The sequence below is a fragment of the Stenella coeruleoalba genome (assembly GCF_951394435.1).
Source record: "Stenella coeruleoalba genome assembly, chromosome: 5".
Taxonomy (NCBI): domain Eukaryota; kingdom Metazoa; phylum Chordata; class Mammalia; order Artiodactyla; family Delphinidae; genus Stenella; species Stenella coeruleoalba.
The window spans coordinates 25,530,212-25,555,554 of record NC_137150.1 but is presented as its reverse complement, the minus strand read 5'-3'; the positions used below and the strand labels follow the sequence as shown (position 1 = coordinate 25,555,554).

Genomic DNA, 25,343 nt, shown 5'->3' with positions numbered 1-25,343 from the left:
TTCACATGCCGAAGACAAATGGCATAAAGGGCAGGCAATTCATTTTTTCAGCTGGAGGCCGCGATGGAATTTGGGCGCTTGGACTCTGGCGTCCGCTGCTAATTCCATTCTTCTCCTCTGTGAAATACCTCCACTCTTCAAGGAGGCGGTGCCCTTCAGAATTCCATCACTGACATTTTCTGTCTTTAGGGCCAAGAGGTAGAGTCCTGATAATTATTTGGAATGAATCTGAGGTTACCCTGCATGCCATTAGCGCTCTTTCCAAGATTCCAAGGGGTTATAGTGCCGTAAAGATGGCCGGCGATTCTTCACTTGTTTCCTGGGGGTGGGACCAAGTTGGTCCTAGCGTGGCTCAGGGTCTGGTGCCCACCGACCAGCAACCTCTGTGGTGTGGAGCAGGCCAGCCAGCTTGCCTGAGCAGTGATGCCGGCAAAGAACAGAGAACTTGTTGGGAAAAGAAGAGAAGCAGCTTAAGCAAGAACGGACCAAGATGAGGACTTAGTACCTGGCAGATGGGGAGAGGGAAGGGGGATACTCTAGAGGGAGAAAAGAAATCCTGAAGGGAACTTGGAAGGATAAGAAAAGGCTACCTCGCCTGTTTCCACAGAGGCAGTGTAATGTAGTGGTTCACAGTGCAAGCCTGTGCGTGAATCTTGGGTGGGTGACCTTAGGCAAGATTTAACCTCTCTGTGGTTTAGTTTTCTAATCTGCAAAATGGAGGATAAAATAGGCTCTATCTCATAGGTTTATCATGAAGATTAAACAAGAAGTTCACGTTAAGCACTTGACAAAATATTTAGCATGTAATAAACACTCAATAAGTATTGCCCATTATTATTTCCAATTTTTCTCCCGGTGTGTGTCTCGCAATCCTTTGTTCACGACTGGCATATGCTGCCCACTTTTTACCCTACACCTTCTACTGAGTGACTGATGTCTATCCAGTGTCCTGATTAGCGATTTTAATCCTTGAAATCACTCGCCTCTGAAATCTGCTCGCTGGAAACTTGCCACACACGGAGCAAGCTCACAGTAAATGTGGCTGAGTAGAACTTACCAATCACCACCGTCTGAAATGCAGTGGGATGTTGTTTATAGTCTTTCTTCATGCCTCTCCCACCCCAGCTCAAGAGACTGAGCCAGGGAGAAGCCTGACCCAGGAACATATAGCCCAACTCAGAGCTGTAGCTCTGCCCCTTTCCCATCTCAGCTCCCACAATGAGGGCAAAGAGACTGACACCTCTCAGGTGGGATATTGGAGGATCTCCCTCTGGGGATACTGAGCAGCCTAACACAGAAGGTCTACAGATACAGGTAGGGTCCCCAGTGACACGGCCTGGCATAATCACCCTACAGTGAAGCCCATCAGTTGACCAGCTTCTTGTCAGCATTTTGGTGTCGCACTCTTAAATACAAACAGAAAGTCAAAGATCACTTGTCATTTGAAAAAACCCTCCAAAATGAAAGACAATGCCAAAACAAACGGAAGAAAGAAATTGCAGGGAACAGGAACAATGCGGGGAGTAGAAAAGAACAATTTTTTAAAAACCTACAATTAATATCTTTTGAGATTTAAGGGAAGATACTGCATCCATGAAACAAGGACAGATGTTGTAAAACAAAGAACATTCAGAGAAGAACAAGGACATTTGGAAATTAAAAATAGATAAATATGTTTTCAGAACAACGTGGATGAATCTCAAAAACATTATGTTAAAAAAAGGTCAGACACAGAAGAGTTTCTACCATACAGTCCCATCTACGTGAAATCCAAGAGCAAACAAAACTAATATATGGTGACGGAAATCAGAAAGTGGTTGCCTGGCAAGAGGGGAGGAGAATGAACCAGAAGGGGCACAAAGGAAATGAATGGGAATGTTCTTTATCTTGTTTGGGTTGTATTTACATGGGTGTAGTCAATTATCAAAATGTACTGAACCCGAAGTATAAGCACATTATTCTGTGTTAAGTGTATGTTAATAAAAACATATTTGCAAGAAATGAAAAGTTCAGTAGAAGTTTCTAGATCTAGCTATTTCCTGTAAGTTGATCTAGCTCTCAACTTACAGGAAATACAAAGAATAGAGGAACATGTTAAATAACACCACAGGAATGCAGTCAGCAAAATCTGACTGTGGGAAACTGCAGTTGAACCAGTTTTTTTTCCCAACAAAATCTTGCAGGGGATGAGGAGAGAAAGAGGAAAAACATATATGGTCCTGAAGATTTAAGAAACATATCAATCAATCACACTGTGTGATCCTTACTTGGACCTAAATTTCAACAAACTATTTAGGGGGCAAGTGTATAGGACAATTGGGAAAGTATAAATATGTCCAGATATTTGATAATATTCAAGAATTATTGTTATGTTTAAAGTGAGATAACGGTGTTTGCAGTGCTTTGTGCTTATTTGCTTGTTTTTTTAAGTGACCTTATCTTTTAGAGATTCATAGTGAAATACTTACAAATGATATCTAAGTTAGTGGCAGGGGTGGGGGACATTGGGCTTGAGTAGGGACACAGGAAACAAGATTGGTCATGTGTCGATAATTGTTGAAGCTGGGTATAGAGTACACTGGGTTTATTATTCTAGTGTCTTCTTTTGTGTATGTGTGAAATTTCCCATTATTAAAGTACTTTAAAAAAATAGAGGAGTTAGAAGAAAAATTGAGGAAGTCTCCCAGAAAAAAAAAAAAAAAGAAAGAAAACAGAAGACAAAGAGATAGAAAGTAGGAGCAAAAATAAGAAACACAAAGGATAAGTTCAGGAGTTAAAAAAAGGGGGGAGGGGAGAGAGAAGAAAGAAAATGAAAGAGAGAAAATGATCAAAGAAATAATTTCAGAAAATTTCCCAATACTGACAGCCACTAGTTTCTGGATTGAGAGACCAGCCAGTAGCCAGCACCAGGGATGAAAAATACCTCACAGCAAAGCCTGTCACTGAGAAATTTCATGAAGTTGGTGTACTGGGCCACAGACCTCACACACCCTCTTACATTCTCTCTACGGCCTCCTTTCCTCTCTCTCGGGCAACACCCTGTTGACACCACTTGTAGGCCAAGTTGTTCCTCCACTTTTAGAGCTGGGTGAAATATTATACTGTAGTACGATGTGGGACCTGGTTTTCCAGGCAACTGCTAAGGGTCTGATGACATATCTGGAAATAGAGACAAGCTAGCTTTGGGATAATTCTTTTTTATTTCATGCTTTAACAATTCTATTTTTTATTATTTTTAGTGATGTATAATCTCAGTATACGATTAAACATTTACATGTCAGAGAATTCAAAATGACATTTCTCTTTTTTAATTGAAATATAGTTGTACGATATTATACGTTATAGGTGTACAGTATAGTGATTCACAATTTTTAAAGGTCATACTCCATTTATAGTTATTATAAAATATTGGCTATATTCCCTATGTTGTACAATATATCCTTGTAGCTTAGTTTATACCTGTTAGTTTGTACCTCTTAAAGCCCTACCCCTGTATTGCCCCTCCCCACTTGCCTTGCCCCACTGGTAACCACTACTTTGTTCTCTGTATCTGTGAGTCTGCTTCTTTTTTGTTATATTCACTAGTTTGTTGTATTTTTTAGATTCCACATATAAGTGATATCATATGGGGTTAACTATTGACTAATGGAAGTAGGAGATGGGAGGGAGCTGGGCCGATAGATGCCCCTCCTCTGCTCTCCCCTGTGGTTCTTCCTTGTGACTCTTGCAGAAGAGTTTCATGTGCCTGATGAACTAGCAGCCAGTGTGGTAATGTCTGGCATCACATCCCCCCACCCCTTACTCCTTTTTCCCCTGTGCATTCTATTATGAAAACTTTCAGACATACAGGGAAGTTGAAGGAATTCACAACGAGCACCTGTACACCCATGACCTAGAGTTTACCTTTGACATTTTAAACACCTTTATTGAGATATAATTTAAATACCATAAAATTGACCCATTTAAAGTGTACAGTTCAATGGTTTCTAGTATATTCACAGAGATATACAAACATTATCACAATTTTAGAATATTTTCTGCACCCCCAAAAGAAACCCCCTACCCATTAGCAATCACTCCCATTCCCCTTCTGCCAACCCTAAACAACACTAAAATTGGTTGCATGCGATTTTAGATACTGCATTTCAGTGGAATCCTACAGGAAGTGGCCTTTGGCGACTGGCTTCTTTCACTTAGCATAATGTTTTCAGGGTTCATCCATGTCATAACGTGTCAATACTTCATTCTTTTTTATAGCTGAACAATATTCCATTGTGCATTATTAACCTTTTATTAGACTTGCTTTATCACATGTCCATCCATCTATCCACCCCTCTGTTGATCCATTAATCCATCTTACATCTTTCATGTATTTCTCCCATTTTGTCGTTGTTGTTGAGCACACAAAATTCTGAGTCATTCAGGGTGAGGTTACGTAAGATAATAAGAGCAATGATGAAAAATTTGCAGGTCAACATGTGCTTTGACCTTCACATTTTTAATACCATGCTCTCTGACATAAGAAATTTATAAATATATATCTTATTTTCTGGCCTAGTTAACTTTCTTTTTCCTCTGATAAATATTACTTTTTTCCTTTCCAAAGTACTTAAAATTAGAGAATGAGCTTTTAAAAATGAGATATTTAAAAAATGAGTGTGTATTTCTTACATGAAAACTAAACATTATGAAGGACTTACTTGAAGTTTTACTCGTGTTCTCACTGGATATTTCCCCCATTTTTTAAGCTTTTTCCCAACCGTCAGTGCCTTCACCTTGCACACCTCTCAAGTGAAGCTCATATCACATTACCACATGGCCACCCTCAGTGCAACATGTGAGGTTGGGAGATGGAGTGCTTAGCCTTCTGGCTCTATAGTAAAGGGACAAAGGGAAAAGGGAGCCTGGGAATGGACTTTCACCACCTTGGCAGACAATGTTTCTCAATTTCATCTACATCTCCCCCTCCAGTCTCCCCTCCCACCATTGCATCCCACAGAGCTTATACTCCAGAAATGCCAAATTACTTAAAGTTCCCCAAGCACCCCACATTTTTCCGGACTCCATCTCTTACACGTGTCCGTTACCTGGACAGCCTTCGCTTTGTGAGAAGGTTCTTCCCTCATAATTCAGCTCAGCTGTCACTTTTCAGTAAAGTATCCCCAACACACACATTGACACGCACACACACACACACACACACACACACACACACACACACACACCCTCTGGCCTCCCTATGTTTGTTTTCCACTCCCATTAAGGCATTTACCCTCCTTTACTGAATTAACCTTTTGACCTGTCTCCACCAGCCTATAAATCCTCAAGGTCAGGGGCCAGGCCTAGTATGTCTTGGTATCCCTAGAAATCACTGCAGGGTGTGGCTTAACAAATATTTGTTGGATAGTGGATGGAAAACATCTAGTTACCATCTTCACTATTGTTTACGTAAGAAACATTTTGTTGGGCGTGCAGCAAGGGAGGCTCGGGGGGGTAAATACCCAGTTTGATACAAAGATGAGTAAGACTGTATCCTGGGCCTCAGAGGAGCCTACAGCACCCTTTTGTTTTGGCAGACGTAACTCTGGACAAGATGCCAGGACAACAGATGTAAACTGTTGTCCCAGGCCAACCGGAACATATGGTCACCCAAATTACATACACACTCCTACGAAAACAGCAGTGCCATGCTGACTCATGCCCAGCCTGTCAGACCAAGGTCACTTCCACAATTTTCTTGCTCAAGCCAATTACTCCTCATTAGTGCTTAGGTCATTTATGTTTTTCATTGTTGTTATCCATGTAAAAATCATCCGTGAAATTTAATGTTCCTAAGGTATTACATATATTGTGTACATTAAAAACATATATTTAAGCAACTAGACAGAAAAATAATCACCCAGTAAACAACTAAAAATACTTTCCAACCTTTTTTGATGTACTGAATTCACATTTATAATCAGTATGCAAAACCCATTACATATATGCACTTCTTGGTATTAACACTAGACTCTAGTCTATTTTTTTTGTTTTTTTGGTCGCATGGCGGGCACGTGGGCATGCCCCCTACAGTGGGAATACAGAGTCTTAACCACTGGACTGCCAGGGAAGTCTCCTGGTCTATTGTCTTTATTGAAAGGCATTGGGTGTTTCCAGCTTGCAACCGTGAAGAATAATGACGCTACGAACATCGCGATGTAGATCCCTTTCCCTTTCTTCTGAATCAATTCTTTGAGCTACTTGCTCCAAAGTCAAGTGACCTGGTTGAAGAACAGGAACAGTTGATACATCTCATTGTCTATGCTCTGTGTCTTACTGCTCTCCTAAAAATTGGAGTCAAATTACAGAGCACATCTGTTTCTTACAACTCTGCCAATAATTTATGTTCTCATTTTTATGTAAATATTAATAGAAGCTTATTGTCGTTTTACGGTGTTCTTTGCATTTTTAAGTGCTGCAAAGGTTATACATTATACTTTAATCAAAAGCAGCTTAGTTTTTATGAAAACATAATGTAAATATATACTTTATAATTACAAGATATGTTGCAGGTGTTCATTAAATATTTGTTGAATGAATGAACGTATTGAAATTATACTCAGTTACAAAGAGACAGATGCTGCATGATTCCACTTATATGAGGTACCTAGAATTGTCAAATTCATAGAGACAGAAATTAGAACAGTGGTTGCCAGGGCCTGGGCAGTTGGGGTAATGGGGAATTGTTTTTTGGGTTTTTTTTTTGTTTTGCTTTGTTTTCTTTGGCTGTGTTGGGTCTTCGTTGCTTCACGCGGGCTTTCTCTAGTTGCGGTGAGCGGGGGCTACTCTTTGTTGCAGTGCTCAGGCTTCTCATTGCGGTGGCTTCTCTTGTTGCAGAACACAGGCTCTAGGCTCTTCAGCAGTTGTGGCACATGGGCTCAGTAGTTGTGGTTTATGGGCTGTAGAGCACAGGCTCAGTAGTTGTGGCGCACGGGCTTAGTTGCTCCATGGCATGTGGGATCTTCCCGGACCAGGGCTCGAACCCGTGTCCCCTACATTGGCAGGCGGATTCTAAACCACTGCACCACCAGGGAAGCCCAATGGGGAATTGTTTAATGGGTATAGAGTTTCAGCTTTTAAAGATGAAGAGTTCTGGAGATTCATTGCACAACATAAATGTACTTAATACTCTTTAACTAAACACTTAAAATGGTAAGATGGTAAATTGTATGCTACATGTATTTAAATATATATACATATATATATACACACATTAACCCAATGGTCATTTGGTATATATTGTCGGTAGAATTGTGCCTACAATAAATAGTCTTGCATGTTAAATGAAGTTTCATGTGTGGAATTTTATGGATTAAAATTTCTGTATTAAATTTTCAGTGCAGAGACAAACAGGCAAAGATGGCTGATATATTAGTATCATTACATAGCAAATAGAGTAAAAAAATCATAGACTAGATAATATTATGTGAACGTCCAATATTAGCAATAAAGAACTCCACTTAAAAAAAAATCATGCGTCTAATTTTCTATTATCTGTGAATAAAAAGCAGAAGCAGGACTTAGGGGATCTTAGAGACAGCCGTGTGAACTTTTTACCTTAAAGATGAGGTGAGGGGACTAAGAGAGTCTAGGTGATTTTCCCACTTCAAGATCAGCCGTATCTCTCTCTTTCATAATGCACTCCAACCAAATCCTCTTTATGTCTCATTGGCCAAAATGGATTGCATGGCCCGCCCCGACTGCACCAGAGGCTGCTGGGAAAGCAGGGAATAGAATAGGTTAGACACATGGCCACTCCAAGTAAATTAGGTTCCCTCAACAAGGAAAGAAAAGGAGAAAGGGTATTGAGTAGGCTGTCAGCAGTGTCTGTTCAACTCACATTAGTGTTTTTGTTTTGTTTTGTTTTGTTTTTGTTTGGGGCATTACAGGCTGGAACCAATGGTTATATGGCTCCTGAAATCCTAATGGAAAAAGCGAGTTATTCCTATCCTGTGGACTGGTTTGCAATGGGATGCAGTATTTATGAAATTGTTGCTGGACGAACACCATTCAAAGATTACAAGGAAAAAGTCAGTAAAGAGGATTTAAAGCAAAGAACACTGAAAGAGGAAGTCAGATTCCAACACGATAACTTCACAGAGGAAGCAAAAGACATTTGCAGACTCTTCTTGGCTAAGACACCAGAGCAACGCTTAGGAAGCAGGTAACTATCATATAAAGACATGATTAGTGATGTCAGCATTTCCGCAGGGATTTGGAGAATACTTTGGATTAATGACAAAGGCTTGGGATTAAGTAGTAGTAGTATTTTCCTGTTATTATTTGTATATTATGTGGTTAAGTATTTTCAACACTTTCAAACACTATGAACACTTGATATGGAACAATCTCCAAGATGTATTTTTTTAAAAATAAATACTGCAGTTTTTAAATTTTATTTTATTTATTTATTTATTTTTGGCTGTGCTGGGTCTTCGTTGCTGCACGCAGGTTTTCTCTAGTTGCAACGAGCGGGGGCTACTCTTCGTTGCCGTGCACTGGCTTCGTGTTGCAGTGGCTTCTCCTGTTGCCGAGCATGGGCTCTAGGCACACGGGCTTCAGTAGTTGTGGCACGCGGGCTCAGTAGTTGTGGCACATGGGCTTAGTTGCTCCGCAGCATGTGGGATCTTCCCAGACCAGGGCTTGAACCTGTGTCCCCTGCATTGGCAGGTGGATTCTTAACCACTGTGCTACCAGGGAAGTCCTCCAAGATGTATTTTAAAGTGAAAGTTTCTGCCCCTTTAAACATCTCTGTAAAATATCATTAATCAGTCAACAAATATTTATTAAGTACATCTGATGTTGCCAGCTATGTTAAGTACAGTTGAAATTAGTTTTGAGGAAAGTCAAGTTTTATTGCCTACAAAGGAATAATAAGATCAAGATATTTTAGAAGAAAAAAATAAGAAAACCTGATCTATGAAAAGACCCTTGGCAGTGAGTAACTGTGTTATGTAAGGAGAAAAACCAAGGGTTTTCAAGTCACAGACATAGACTCACAACCCAGCTTGGCTACATACTGATCATTTTACCCCAAGCAACTGAATTACTTTCTTGGAGTCTCAATATCCTCATATATAAAATGGGGTTTTTTTGTGGGTGTGATTGTTAATTTTATGTCTTAACTTGACTAGGCCACAATACTCAGATATTTGATCAAACACTATTCTAGGGCTTCCCTGGTGGCGCAGTGGTTAAGAGTCTGCCTGCCGATGCAGGGGACACAGGTTCGTGCCCCGGTCTGGGAAGATCCCACATGCCGCTGAGCGGCTGGTCCCGAGAGCCATGGCCGCTGAGCCTGCGCGTCCGGAGCCTGTGCTCTGCAATGGGAGAGGCCACAACAGTGAGAGGCCTGTGTACCGCAAAAAAAAAAAAAAAAAACACTATTCTAGATGTTTCTGTGCAGGTATTTTTTAGGTAAGATTAACACATAAATGAGTAGGTTTTGAGTAAAGCAGGTTATTCTTCATTAAGTGGATGAGCCTCATGCGATGTGTTGAAGGCCTTAATAGAAAAGGACTGACCTCCCTGGGAGAAGAAGGAATTCTGCCAGCAAACCACCTTTGAACTTGAACTGTGACTCTTCCCTGAGTCTCCAGCCACACAGCCTACCTTGCAGAATTTGAACTTGCCAAGCCTCCACAATTGCCTGAGCCAGTTCCTTAAAATAAACTCTCTCTCTCTCCCTCCCTCTCTCCCTCCCTCTCTCTCTCCCTCTCTCCCTCTCTCTCTCTCTCTCTCTCTATTATCTGATATCAGATAATATATATATTATATATATAATATATCTCTATATAATATATATTATATATATAATATATCTCTCTATTATCTCTCTATTATCTGATATCTCTCTCTATTATCTGATATCAGATAATATCTTTCCTCTCCCCCCAGTACACATGTACTGGGGGGAGAGGAAAGAACTTTTCTTCTACCCTCTCAGGTTTAGGAATGGAAGCCTAAAAATTAAACTGCCAAAAGATGATTAACAAGAGAAAAGACAGATTTTTATTTATGTACATACACAAGAGTTCACAAAAAAGTGTAACTAGGGGGCTTCCCTGGTGGCGCTAGTGGTTGAGAGTCCGCCTGCCGATGCAGGGGACACGGGTTCGTGCCCCGGTCCGGGAAGATCCCACATGCCACGGAGCGGCTAGGCCCGTGAGCTAGGGCCACTGAGCCTGAGGGTCCGGAGCCTGTGCTCCGCAATGGGAGAGGCCACGGCAGTGAGAGGCCCACGTACTGCAAAAAAAAAAAAATGTTACTAGGTGGCAGTTAGAATTGAGGGCTTATATTCCATTTAATAGGGGAGGGGGATGGGGAGAAGGTCACTTACAGGAAAACAAATGACTTCTTTGAAATAGTGGGGTAAGGGCACTTATGGGAGAACAGTTGACTTTTAGGAAAGATAAATGGCCCTTAGAAGAATAGATGGGAGATATGATAGCTTTGTGGCAATGTCTATTTAGGTATGGTGCTGCGTTCTGTCACTGGTGATAAGAGTCAATCTTTCCTGGTTCCAAAACTCCTGAAATTCCCGGAGAGAAGATTTATGAGTTGAGTTTTTTTCCAAGGCTCTGCTTATCTTAAAGGCAGACAAAGGGGAGTTCAAAACCTGCATCTGTTGACTCTCAAATAACTTCAGCTCAAAATAATTTTTATGCCACTGTTGTGCATTTTGGACACTTCAGCGCCCTTTTGGTTCTGTTTCTCTAAGGAACCCTAACTAATTCAGTGGGATATTTTGAGGTTTAGATATAATGCTTGCAAAGTTAGCTATAACATAGCTTAGGAATCATTCAGTGTGATAGCAATTATTATTAATTAGTTCTAAGGGTGATATCAGATAATATTTTGACTAAACTACGAGCTCGTGTGTCTTAAATTACTTGGACTGAATTTTCAAAATCTAAAAATACAAACAAAAAGAAAGTTACAACCATAAAGTAATATGACTGATTTTTAATATTACACCAAAACTTCGAGAGGCAAATTACTCTAAATCTTCTGAGTAGTTGTCAGCGGAGGCTATAGAACAGGGCTGCCTTAGCTCGCAATGTTTACGTATGGAGGCAAGCTTTTTATTTTTGATCTGATCTTTTAAAATAGCGAAACAAAATTCATTTGTAATGACTTTCAAAGCATTTCAAAGATAGCGAAACTAACAAATGAGTATTTTGAAATGAGATGGAACTCTTCACTGACGTGGAAGTGATTTTCCTGTGTAGATTCCAGCATTGTTGTATTAGTGTGGTCAAAATAGGCCACGTTGTGATAACAGGCAAATCCCAAAGTCTCAGCGGCTTAAAACTAAAGGATTATTTCTCATTCATATGAAGTCCTTTATGGGTCCAGGGGTTCTCCAGGTATCTCCCTTCTGAATGGTGACTCAGAGCTTCAGGCTGCTTCCACCTTTCAGCCCCACTGGAACTGGTGGTTTCGGTTGCTATGGCAACAAGAGAGAATGCAGAGAACCTGGGGAGCTTTGTCCTGCCTCAGACCCACTTTACAGGTCATTTCAGATACACTTCTGTTGGACAGAAGGAGTCCTCGGGCCCTGCCTAAGGGCAAGGGAGCTGACTAGTCCTGCTTTCTGTCTGTCCAGGAAGGAGAGGAGAGCTGGATATGGTGAACACAGACCATCTCTACCATCTTGGCTCTCAAGCCCATGCGGGGGGAATCAGAGAATGTACCAACAGTGGCCAAGGCAGTGAAAGAAGTGAACAGTCTCTTTAGATGACTCCCCTGAAGGGAACACAACCCACTTGGTGTCTTTGAATAAAAATCTATCTCAGTACTTTATAAGCACACTTTGTTTTTGTTTTTGTTTTTTTTTACATCTTTATTGGAGTATAATTGCTTTACAATGGTGTGTTAGTTTCTGCTTTATAACGAAGTGAATCAGTTATACATATACATATGTTCCCATATCTCTTCCCTCTTGCGTCTCCCTCCCTCCCACTCTCCCTATCCCACCCCTCCAGGCGGTCTATAAGCACACTTTGAATCTGTAAAATGAAACATTGACTAACTTCTTCGGGAAAACGCCACCTTAAAGCACTGGATCATGGCCTGAAGCTGCTCTGTCAAGCAAAACCTTTTTAGAAAGCATTTGTTGTTGTGACTGTTTTGTATAAAAACTGTTTACAACATTAGAGAGAAAGCATATAAAAACCAGCTGTTCAGTGAAAGAGAAAACCTTCCAACGTTTTCATTTCAACTCTTTGTATTTTTTAAACATTCATTCAAATGAGATAATGTTTGATTGCTTTCGTGGGCATCCTCCAAAGCCGAGCAAATACCTAGACAATGTGTTACACAGCGGAGAGGTCAAGTGCCCCCTCCCTGTTGCATTCATGAGCATTTGAAAGAAAGAAAAAAAACCCCTTCTCCTTCCTTAGACATCACTGAAGGGAATCTCCTCTTTTGCCTTTATGGGTCTGTGAATTAATTTTGCAGAGAAGCCAAAAGCTTTTCTGATCATCTCACAGGGACTCAGATAGGGTCAACTATGGTGTGTTCCAATAAAATAAAAGGTGAAGACTTAAGTGTTTTGCAGGATTTATTCTGATCAGACAGTGCAGCCAAGTAAGGGCAAATAACCATGCAAGTCTCTGACTTAAGTGCTTCTCAGGCCAATAGCCACTGTTCTTGGCAGACCAAACCCCACAGCGTGGTCCTCGTGTATGGGCAGCTGGAATCTTTCCTTCATTGACTGTTCTTAGAAAATCCATCGTAATCTCTGTGTGGGGTTTGGTAACACAACAGCCCCTGTCCATGCTCTGAAATACATTCAATAAGCAGGAGAAGTCTCCCTGCAGCTGCTGATTTGGCCCTTACAAAAGGTGCTGCCACCCTCCATAGTCTCCCCTATTTGCCCAAGGGCACTGCATGATGATGGGCCAAAAGAGCCCTGAACAAATCTGCCAGGGAAAGGTTCAGGAGTCAAATAACCTTCACTCTAATTACACAACTGAGGTAAGCATGGCTAGTGCAAAATAGCCAAGTGATCAGCTTTCCCGTAGCCTGGAGCAGAGGGAAAGGAGCAGAAGTTGGAGAGCCTAGTCTTTTGTTGTTAGCATCCGCACCCACAGATATGTATTGGAAAGGGGCATAAGGCATGGGCCCCGCTCTCCAGGGGCATCTAGTTGGGGATGTGGCGGAACATAAAGAAAACCTCAAGGTGGCCCGTGTTTCCCCAGTCTTCTGTGACTAGTTGCAAAAAGGCTGCAGTTGGCCATCCCTAATGGACACGCCAAGGCCATCTGGGCCTGGTTGAGATGTTAGTTAAGAACGGTGCCTTTTTTAAAAAGTTTATTCTATTGAAGTAGAGTTGATTTACAACGTTGTGTTAATCTCTGCTGTACAGCAAAGTGATTCAGTTATACATATATATACTGTTTTTTCATATTCTTTTCCATTATAGTTTATTACAGGCTGTTGAATATAGTTCCCTGTGCTATACAGCAGGACCTTGTTGTTTATCCATCCTGTATATAATAGTTTGCATCTGCTAATCCCAAACTCCCAATCCACCCCTGCCCCTTGGCAACTGCAAGTCTGTCCTCTACATCTGTGAGTCTATTTCCTAGATAAGAGAACTGTGCATCTTGATGTGAGGACTGGTATGGCAAGTTCCCCACGGTCACCGAGCCCATGGGCACTCTCCTTTATCCAAGTTAAATCTGCTCAGAGGGACTTTAAAGGTGCCCTCTTGACCTCTGGTACAGTGTGTTCATACCTGCCAGCGGCCATCAAGATGGTACAAGCTTCTTCCCCATGGCACCTGGTCCCATTCTAACTCCTCTGTTCTCTTTGAGACACACAGGCCTGAGGTTCATTCCTGATCTACTTGGGTGGAATTTTACCTCTATCCTTGTTCTGACACATTTAAAATCTGGTACCAACCCCCATTCCTCAAATCTTTCTGATACTTTAAAATGTTGCTGTGTAAATTATACCTCAGTAGGTCTGACTTTAAAAAAAAAATCCATCCTTGAAGTTTCAATTCATCTTAGTAACCCTCCCTCAAGGCTCTTACTCTACAGGATGTAAACCACACAGACATTGGTCAGTAGGTTCCTTTTTTTTGGCTGCATTGGGTCTTCGTTGCTGTGCATGGACTTTCTCTAGTTGCAGCGAGCAGGGGCTACTCTTCATTGTGGTGTGCGGGCTTCTCATTGCGGTGGCCTCTCTTGTTGGGGAGCATGGGCTCTAGGCGCACAGGCTTCAGTAGCTGCAGCGTGCGGGCTCAGTAGTTGTGGCCACGGGATTAGTTGCTCCGTGGCATGTGGGATCTTCCTGGACCAAGGATCGAACCCGTGTCCCCTGCTTTGACAGGCCGATTCTTAACCACTGTGCCACCAGGGAAGTCTGATCAGTGGGTTCTAATAGATGGCAAGCCTGCATTTCCCTTTCTTTCAATTCATGGAGACTCAGTGACTTTGGGGAGAACAGAGTTACCTTATAGTATCTTATGATACAGTTTTCCATGCCTCTCTTTTCAGTGGGATCATAATGGGAAAAGTCCAAGGAGTCCTGGATGGGCCTTTCTGGATGGAGCTAGGCTTGAATCACAAAACAAGAACTGGGGAATTGCTGGACATCAGGAGCCTTCGACTGAGTTTCTCTTTTCCATAATAATATTCAACTACAATTTTTCCTTTGAAAAATTCACCTATATTTGCTGGCTTTCTCAGATACACAGCTATTTATAAATGCAAAAGCAAGTATAAAGAGGTTAAAAGAGGTTTAAAATACAGTTAAAAGACAGATAGGGTTGTTGTGATGGTTAAATGTGACAAAGTAAGTGAAGAGCATAACGTTGTGTTAGCCGAGAGTAGCTCTGCATAAATGTTGGTCATTTCCACTTGTTATTAGTAACGTGATTATTGAGTTTAGACTCTAGTCATCTTTTTGGACAGAGTCTGCTGCAGTAATCCTCAAACACAGTAGGGAGTCTCTGAAGGGGATGTATGTGGGAAGCCCTCAATCCGTTTCCTAAAAGCTTTCTGATTACTAGAACAAAAATGAAAAAGGGAAGACCATGAATGTAATTAACTTTATTAAGGTTGATTTATGACAGAAATTGACTTCTTCCAAAAGGAAGACATCTCTTAGTCAGACCAGCATACCTACTCATATAAAAGAAAAAGAGGGGACTTCCCTGGTGGTCCAGTGGTAAATAATCTGCCTTACAATGCAGGGGTCACGGGTTCAATCCCTGGTCAGGGAACTAAGATCCTACATGCCGTGGGGCAACTAAGCCCGCATGCCACAACTACTGAGCTTGTGCACCTCAACTAGAGAACCCACACTCCCTGGAGCCTGCATGCCACAACTAGAGAAGAGAAAACCTGCACACCACAATAGAGAGAAGCCTGTGCGCCATGATGAAAGATCCCATATGCCTCAACGAAGATCCTGCATGCCGCAACTAAGACCCGATGCAGCCATAAATAAATAAATTAAATAAATAAATGATAAATAATAAATCTTTTTAAAGAAAATGAAAAAGAGAAAAAAATCGTTTGAACCTGATGCCACAAAACAGCCCTCTTTTTATTTCTTTAAAACTTGGACTCAAGAAGAACCAAGAGGAGTGTATGGTAGACCACCCCTAATATGGTCCCCAAAGATCCCTACCTCCTGCCATCCACACCCTTGAGTAACCCCTTCCCTTAAGGATGGGCTGGACTTACTTGTACGTACTGACTTGCTTCTAATAAGTAGAATGTGGCAGAAGTAATGAGATGTCATTTCTAAGATTAGGTAATAAAAATACTGTGTCTTATATCTTGAGCTCTCTCTCTATCTCTCTCTTGCTATGACCATTTGTCCTGAAGAAAGACAGTTACAATGGTATCAGGCAGCCCTGTGAAGAGGCTCACATGGTGAGGGATGGAGGCTTTCCAATAACCATATGAGAGAGCCTGGAAGCAATTTACCCCAACCCTGACCCCCCACCCGAGTCGAACCCTCAGATGAGACCACAGCCTTGACCAACAGCTTTACTGTGATGTCTCTAGAGACCTTGAGTCAGAGGCACCCAGTTAACCCAAGTCTAGATTCTTGCCCCACAGAAACTGTGAGATAATAATAAATGTTTTTGTTTTTTTTAAATAAAGCCTTTTTTTTAATATTTATTATTCATTTATTTAGCTGCTCTGGGTCTTAGCTGCAGTACACAGGATCTTCATTGCTGCATGAAGGATCTTTAGTTGCAGCATGAGGACTCTTAGTTGCAGCACGTGAACTCTTATTTGCCGCATGTGGACTCTTTCTTAATTGTAGCATGCGGGATCTAGTTCCCTGACCAGGGATCAAACCCGGGCCCCCTGCACTGGGAGCACAGAATCTTAACCGCTGGACCGCCAGGAAAGTCCCAAATGTTTGTTGTTTTAAGCCACTAAATGTTGGGGCAATCTGTTACACAGCAATAGGTAACTAATATAAAAGGTTACACAACTAACTGGAAACACACATTTTCCCCCCATATTCTAAGGCAAATACTAGAATAATTTCTAGCATGGGGAAGGAGGGTTTGATAACAAACAACTGTAGTCTTGAGCACCGAATGTATGCTCAGTTATGCTGCTAAAAATTGCTAATGGATTATTTAAAAGTCTTTAAAGATTACTGTGGCAGTTGAGGGAGGTAGGTGGGGCTCCTAGAAATCATGTCATATGAAGAGTGAGGAGATGCGACTGCTGTCTTTTAAAATGTAAGTGGTGGTCAGGTAAGAAGAGACATGCTTCGCTTGTTCTATGTAACCCTGAAGGACAGAGCAAGAGGCAGTGAGCGCCTTGGAAGCTGCAGGCAAGCAGGTTCTGACCCCACTGAATGTTGCTGGTGTTTCCATGAAACACCAAGAACAAAAGTCATGTCAACTACTTCGCTGTTTAAAAATTACATCCAGGGGCTTCCCGGGTGGTGCAGTGGTTGAGAGTCCGCCTGCCGATGCAGGGGACACGGGTTCGTGCCCCGGTCCGGGAAGATCCCACATGCCGCGGAGTGGCTGGGTCCGTGAGCCATGGCCGCTGAGCCTGCGCGTCCGGAGACTGTGCTCCGCAGCAGGAGGGGCCACAACGGTGAGAGGCCCGCATACCGCAAAAAAAAAAAAAAAAAAAATTACATCTAAGTGTGAAGGTGGTCTACAAACAATGAAAATGTGACTATCTGCATATAGTAGAAGTGTGGGGTAAATTTTTTTTTTTTGGCCATCTGTGGCTCGTGGGACCTTAGTTCCCCAACTCGGGATCGAATCCAGGCCCTTGGCAGCGAAAGCATGGAGTCCTAACCACTGGACCGTCAGGGAATTCCCTGTGGGTGGTTTTGAAAGTTGTTATTTTTCTAAATTGTTCTTCATGTGATATTGTCTCTGCAATTAAAATGAAATGTATTCTAGGAAAAGAAGGCCACATATTTTGAATTGCTAGAACAGTTCCTGTTTGGGTTTGTTACTGTGTCTCAGGCTGGCCATCTCCTTTCTTCACAGAGAAAAGTCTGATGATCCCAGGAAACACCATTTCTTCAAAACCATCAACTTTCCTCGCCTGGAAGCTGGCCTAGTTGAGCCTCCATTTGTGCCAGACCCATCAGTGGTTTATGCCAAAGATATCGGTGAAATTGAAGATTTCTCTGAGGTTCGAGGAGTTGAATTTGATGATAAAGATACGCAGTTCTTCCAAAGATTTGCAACAGGTGCTGTCCCTATAGCTTGGCAGGAAGAGATTATAGAAACGGGGCTGTTTGCCGAATTGAATGACCCCAACAGGCCCGCAGGCTGCGGGGAGGGTAATTCGTCTAAGTCTGGTATATGTTTGCTATTATAAGTTGTTCTCTCTACCACACGGGCAGCAGGAGTCTCAGCTGACATAATCCTCGAATGTTCCTAATACGTGAAAATCTTTTGAATGAGCACTGATCAGTCAGGAAGGGCATTTCAACCACAAAACAGTTCAAAGGATAGGTGAGCTCACCACTAAGACGTATTTTCTCTCCTTCCTTCCTTCCTCCCTTCCCCCCTAACTTACTTCCTTTCTTTCTTCCTTCATAAAGAAGAGTACAGTCTCAGTTTTCACTGAGACCTGGTTGAAAAGGAACCCTCAGGTTTATTTTGCTAAACTAAAAGCATGAGCCGTTGTCATCATGTCCCTGACAATTACACAAAGTCCTAAGAACAGAGAATGGAACTTTGTGGTATGCTCAGAAAACGAGCATTTGCAATTCTTAGTAAACAATCATTTTAGTTTTTCTTTGTTTATATCTTTTCATCCTTTCATCTTTCAGTATTTCTCCTTCTTCTGTACTTATAAAAGGGATTTTGAACGTGGAAATAAATATTTCTGATTTTCCCCCTCCCTGCAAAAAAGGAGTGGATTGTACTATTTTGGAAATATTTCAGATTACAGAATCATTTTTAATTTATAGAGTCTCTTTTCATTATTTCTGAAATATTCTACTATTATAATGTTGAAGCATGTTAAACGTAAATACACATGAGGTCTGGGGATTAAAGTATTCTGTAAGTTGAGTTCTTTAGGTAGTAGTCTACAAATTGCTTACCTGTATAATTCCGTATGCCATCAGTTCCCAAACTTTGCTGAACTTTGGAATCACCCAGAAATCTTTTAAAATACTAACATGTGACTCCCACTCCCAGATTTTAATTGGTCTGGAGTACAACCTGGGCATCTAGATTTTCAAAATCTCCCTGGGTGATTCCGGTGTGCAACAAAGTTTGGGAACCACAGTCATGCAGATTTAAATGTTAGTACATATGGGTCCCTGTTTTGGTTGCTCAAAACCTCAGTCTTACATTTTGACAACAACTTTTCAAATACCCAAAAAAATGCATAACTTTGGCGATTGCAGTTAAATGAAACTGAAGATAATCCGTATTCATCTTGTAGATTTCCTTGCCCTTGCACACTTTAGTTCTTCACACATATCTTGGGAAGTAGATCTCTTGACTATTTCAAGACCTGAAGGAGACATATGGGCTTAGAAACTGATTTGAACAAACAGTGGGCCTCATTTCAGGTGGCTGCCCAGCCAGCACTTTATAGGAGAATTAGCGCTTCTCAAAAGCACAGCCAAAGTGAGAATTTTAAGCACCCCCCAAAAAAAAATATATATATATATGACACAAATATACATCTGGGGTGACCATATATATATATGTGTGTGTGTGTATATATATATATATTTTTTTTTTTTAAGATGTATGTGTGCCTAAGGAAATCTCTCTTGGCCCAAAGGTGAGAAACCTGGCTGAAGTTATTTTAAAAGTTTTGTCCCTTGAGTAAAGGTACCAAGAATTACAAAAAACACTGGCCAAAAATTTTTTGGTTAACTGGAATCCAGCTAACAGTAATCCTCAACTACAAGACAACATCAACCATATCTGGAGCAAGGAGGAAGAAACCCCCATGGAGTTGAGTCCTGGGTTAGAACACCTGCCACTCACCTGCTCATCCTCCATCCTCAGTGAGCTCCTTGAAGCTCCAAACCCTACCCTAGAGACACTGTAGAGTCCTGAATCACCAAAGCAGAATACAGGTGTGTCCTGCAGATTCTTCTTCCTAAGGCAAGAAAGTAGATTAAAATTTGATAAAAATTTCTAAGTCTGTTTAACAAAACCTAATCAACAGTTAACAGAAATTCAATTAACTAGAGCATTCCAAGAGTAGAGATCTCAGAATTTAGCTTTATAAACATCAGACATTTTAAAAAGTGACTTCTACTCGCATTGGATCTTTCATGTGAATGCCTACTGCTTTTGATAAACTTTAAATGCAAATCTGTTTCATGTTTTAGAAGTAACTCAGGAAAATAATTGAATAAGATACCTATATTCAAACAGTCACCAAGTAAGTATGTGTTGAGCTCTAGTTATACATTGAGCCCTGCACTGGGTGATGTTGGGGACACAGTAGAGAAATAAGACAACCATCTAAGAAAGGCCCTGTGGTGTAGTGTAGCATGCAGACTCCTGTGGGTGTTATTATTCACATTTTAAAAGAGGAAACTGATGCCCATAGATGTTTTGTGGCTTGTCCAAGGTCACACAGCTCTGCAGAGTTGTTGTGAAGACTAGAAATAACGTATAGGAAGCACATAGTGCTTGACTTGCATATAGTAAGGGCATACTAAATTGAAGATCACGGTCAGTAAGTAGCAGCAGGTCGAATGATTCCTGGTCCAAGGACAAACTATTAAGACCTGAACCTTCATTAAAAGTTCCAGAGGAGGTGAGAGAAGCAAGAGAGCTGCTTCCTGGGGAGTGGTTGAGAAGGAAATTTTTTACACACAATGAAAGAAAAATCTAATTGGAATAAGTGGAGACATGGGGGCCCATCCCAGATCTCCTGCCCATCATATGCCAGGTGGGAATCCACCTGGGCCAAGTCAGAGTACAGGAGGCCCACAGGGGCAGGGCAGGTAAGGGACAGACCTCAGCATGGAGATGAAATGTTACAGATGGAGAGAAATAAGCCAATGCAAAGGGATTGGCTCAGATTGTGGGTGGGATTCAAGACTGAAATAAGATGCAACCAGATGTTTTATCAAAGAAAAGAAGTGATTTTTGAAAAGGGATGATACTTGCTTATTTTTAAAGTTAAAATGAGCTTATGTTTTTAGAGAAAAATTTTATATATAAACAAAATGAAACATCAGGGGAAACACAGACATATATGAGTGAACTATTCAGACAAAGAAGAACCGAGGAGAAGTCATTTTTATTCTTCTAGTTTGTCAGGGATTGTTTGAAATGTTTGTTTCTTAAAGGGGTAGATGGAATTAATAAACCGCTTGAAGGGGCTTAGAAGTGCCTTGCAAAGCAGGAGGTATGGATGATGTTTTCACAGGAAACAGTGATGAATGATTGATTTTAGGTGTAATTTTTCTTCTTTTCTTTTTTCGGCCACACCGCGAGGCATGCTAAATCTTAATTCCCCCACCAGGGATTGAACCTATGCCCCTGCAGTGGAAGCACAGAGTCCTAACCACTGGACCGCCAGGGAAGTCCCCAATTTTAGGATTGTAAGCCACAAAGAGTTTAAAAAGTATTCTCAATTGTTTACTTTGAATATCAAATTCAAGATGTTTCTCATTTAGGTGACCAGGCATGAATGTGAAATAATTGAATGATTTAAACTTCGCTTCTTAGGAATTGCTCATTTGAAGTCATTGAGGGAATTCCCTGGAAGTCCAGTGATTAGGACTCTAACCGATGTGCACTTTCACTTTCATTTTCACCCAGTGCACTTTCACTGGGCCCTGCACTGGCCTGGGTTCAATCCCTGGTCGGGGAACTATGATCCCACAAGTTGTGCGGTGCAGCTAAAAAAAAAGAAAGAAAAAAGAAAGAAAAAGAAATCAGAGAGAATACTACATCGATTTTTAAAGATCATTATTATTATATTGTGTTTATCATTAGGGCGGTTTAACTGATGTTAATTTTTGGACAGTAAAACATGATGAACATAGTGAAAATATATAATACTCGCTTCTTAAATGATTGTTCTTGGCAGTTATAAGCCTTAAGAAGAAAAAAAATAGATACAAGATTTTTTTGGTGGTGGGGAGGCCAACCTGGAAGATTTACCATATTAGCCATTTTGATCATCAAAAAAGTAAAAAGACTGAATTTTCTTGGATCATCTGGGAAAAATAATTGCAGTCGTTTAGGTTTAATTATTCTTTCAATAAATATTGGTGCCTGCCATGTGCCAGGCCTCATTTCGGGGAGATATGCTGGGTTTTGCCCCTTTAAACTTTTTAGATTGGAAAGCACTTTTGTTCACCCTGTGTGTCACTAAACTTTTATATCTCTCTGGGTAGAGATGAGTTTTGTTCTTTCCATTTTTTCCTAAGTTTTCTGCACTGAACAAAAAATATAAAAATCAAGAAAAAATATATATTTTTTTTAAAATGTCATGAAGAACCTAGGAGTAAGACAGGAATAAAGACACCAACCTACCAGAGAATGGACTTGAGGATATGGGGAGCGGGAAGGGGAAGCTATGACAAAGCGAGAGAGTGGCATGGACATACATACACTACCAAACCTAAGGTAGATAGCTAGTGGGAAGCAGCCGCATAGCACAGGGAGATCAGCTCGGTGCTTTGTGACCACCTAAAGGGGTGGGATAGGGAGGGTGGGAGGGAGGGAGATGCAAGAGGGAAGAGATATAGGAACATATGTATATGTATAACTGATTCACTTTGTTATAAAGCAGAAACTAACACACCATTGTAAAGCAATTATACTCCAATAAAGATGTAAAAAAAAATATATATATATATATTTTTTAAAGCAAGGCAGGCCCTGTCATAATTGGAGCTGGGTGTGTCCCCAGGCTGGCTCTGGCAATAACCAGACCCTGAGGACCTCCTTCCTGGCCGAAAGACATGAACTAGCCTGGGTACCAGGAGTAAGTCCAGGACTCCTGGTCTGAGCCAGCAGAGTCTCCCTGGACAGAGCCAGCAGTTGGTGTCTAAGGTTGGGCCAGATTCGTGGTCCCACAATCCAGACCATGAACTGTGGCTAGTTGGTGGCAAAGTTTTTACCAAACCTCAAAGAAAAAAAAGAAAGGACAATGCAGTGAGTCTTTCAGGCGCTACGCTCTTCAAAATATCTTATTTTATCACATAGCTGAAATGTCTTCTTTTATGAAGTAGTTGATATTTGACAGAAGTAAAAATTGAAGACCAGTGACTGTTCCTCAAGTATTTTTTTGAAATTTTACTGATGCATGAGATTTCAAAATCTGGAACCCCCTGGACTGGATGACCTTGAAGGACATTCCAACTGTAAGGAAATTGTGCTTCAGTGGGAAATGATGCATTTTCTAGAGGAAGATCTACAAACTTTTTCTGAAAAAGACCAGATAGTAAATATTTTAGACTTTGCAGATGACAACTACTTAACTCTGCCTTTGTAGTGGGAAAGCAGCCACAGACAAGGGAAAGGACCAACTCTGTCTGTGTGCCAATAAAGCTTTATTTACAAAAACAGGTGGTGGAGCTGGATTTGACCCACAAGCTGTAGTTTACTGATTGTAGTTGTAAATAAGTCTCATTATTAAACTGGCTGGGTTATCTGATTCAAACAGAGCTATTTTACAACTCTATAAATTATAGATAACTAATTGGGATGTAAATTAATTCTTGTCTATAGATGTTCAAATAACGCTTCCCCACTGAATTAGTTTGTTAGGGCTATGATAACAAAGTGCTGGGTGGTTTATACAACCGAAGTTTATCTCAGTTCTGGAGGCTAGAAGTCTGAGATCAATGTGTCATTGGGATTGGTTTCTTATGAGGCCTCTGTCCTTCCTTGATTTCTAGATGGGCACCTTCTGTCTCAGGGTTCTCCTTCTGTGTGGGTCTGTGTCCTAATTTCTTCTCCTTATAAGGACAACAGTCATATTGGATTAAGGCCCACCCTAATGACCTCATTTTAACTTGATTACCTCTTTAAAGACCTTATCTGCAAATACAGTCACAGTCCGAGGTACCTGAGGGTTAGGACTTTAACACATGAATTTGGGGAGACACAATTCAGCCTATAACTCCCCTTAAGCCAATTTTATGTCCATTTGCTCGTTCGTTCCAACATTCCTTTACCCCATATAAATCTGTGGGTTTCATTGCTTCTCTGAACTGGTTGAAATGCCAGTTTCCTCCTTAAAGAGTTAAATAAAATCTTTAACATGTTTTCATTTATTTCTGTATGACAGTCATGATTTTACCCTTTTTTTTGAGAACTATCCATTAACACAAGGCAGAATGTCACAATGCCATCATGGAACCTGGGGCACATTTTAAAAATTCTGCTTCCATAAGCAAAAGTTCTCAGCAAGAGCCCTCTGTCTTTTTGTTCTCTTATGAAACACACAGCAGAGAGCAGAGCCCCTAAACAGAGGGCTGGTGGGAGCGGTGGTGAGGCCGGAAAGCCACTAGCATTTCCCAGGGAGTTTGGTTGAGGTGCATGGGGCCAGCTGACTAGTCTATATTTTTAAACATATTCTCCTCACCCTGCCTCTCCTGTCTGCATGGCCAGCTGTCACACACATTCCTGCCATGCCCACAGTTCCTGCATACAGCAGGGGATGCTATCAGGGAAGAAGAAGCAGGGAGGAGAGAGCCAGGAGCCACAAGAACCAAAGACAGCTTCAGAAGTCCACCTGAATCTTTTCCGACAAGTGCATATGTGTGCTGTATTTCACCTAAAGAGTTGGCTAAGCGGCATCGCCAGCATCACCACTAATAGTAACACAATAAAGACTCCCATTTATTGAGCACTTACTATGTGCCGGGTGCTGCACTTGGCACTTTTTGTATATTACTCCCAACGCTCACGATCATCCTGTGAAGTGGGTATTCTTATCTGCATTTTATGGATGAAGAAGGAAAGCTCCGGAGGTTAACGGACTTATCCAAGTACACAGTAAGTGCTGAGTAAACCCGGGTCTACCTGACAGCTCTTGGCTGTGTGGTCACTGGTTTCCTAGGTAAGAACAGCCTCTGTTCCTATTCCCTAAAACATCTCCTGTGTTTCAGAGCAGAGCTAGTGGACCAAGCCCAAAGGGGAAATAATTTTTTTTAAATATATTTTGTCAGTTCTAAATGGACTAGCAGGGCGGGGATAGGAGTGAGGTGAGTGAGGCAGTAGGGCACAATATTTAGGACATGTAAGATGACACTCACTCTCAGGATCACGCCAGTAAGTGCAGCCTTGAAACTTGCATAAAACTGGAAGTGAGTGCCTCCTTCAGTTCTGTACCTTAGACCTTTCATTCCCCTCACCCTAACTCTGGGCCTGTGTCCTAGGCAGCTCAGGTGTAGATGCTTAGCAAAATCCTTTCGAAGCTACATTTCTTTATTTCTCTGCATCTTCACAATCATCTACATTCATTCATACAACAAATTCTAATTGAGGCCTTACCATATGCTAGGCCTTGTTGTAGGAGATGGGAATACCAGCCAAGACAGACCACGCACGTCCAGAACATGTCCCCTTTTGGCTGGATCTCTGTTAGGCAATATCGATCAATATATTTTTTAATTTTTATTTATTTTTGGCTGCGTTGGGTCTTCGTTGCAGTGTGCAGGCTTCTCACTGTGGTGGCTTCTCTTGCGGCAGAGCACAGGCTCTATGTGTGCAGGCTTCAGTAGTCGTGGTGCGTGGACTCAGTAGTTGTGGCGCATGGACTTCGTTGCTCCGCGGCATGTGGGATCTTCCCAGACCAGGGATGGAACCCACGTCCCTTGCGTTGGCAGGTGGATTC

At 41.4% G+C, this 25,343-nt stretch overlaps 1 protein-coding gene across 1 annotated transcript in view; it reads left to right on the top strand.

The window, feature by feature from the left end:
- GRK7 (G protein-coupled receptor kinase 7) overlaps window positions 1–17,962 on the top strand; it is a 35,187-nt gene extending 17,225 nt beyond the window's left edge. Inside the window, exons 3-4 of the mRNA XM_079922932.1 lie at window positions 7,929–8,203; window positions 17,540–17,962. Coding sequence (XP_079779058.1) covers window positions 7,929–8,203; window positions 17,540–17,876 — 612 coding nt within the window. The 3' untranslated portion in view covers window positions 17,877–17,962. The remainder of the gene's footprint in view (window positions 1–7,928; window positions 8,204–17,539) is intronic.
- Window positions 17,963–25,343: the final 7,381 nt, after the last annotated feature.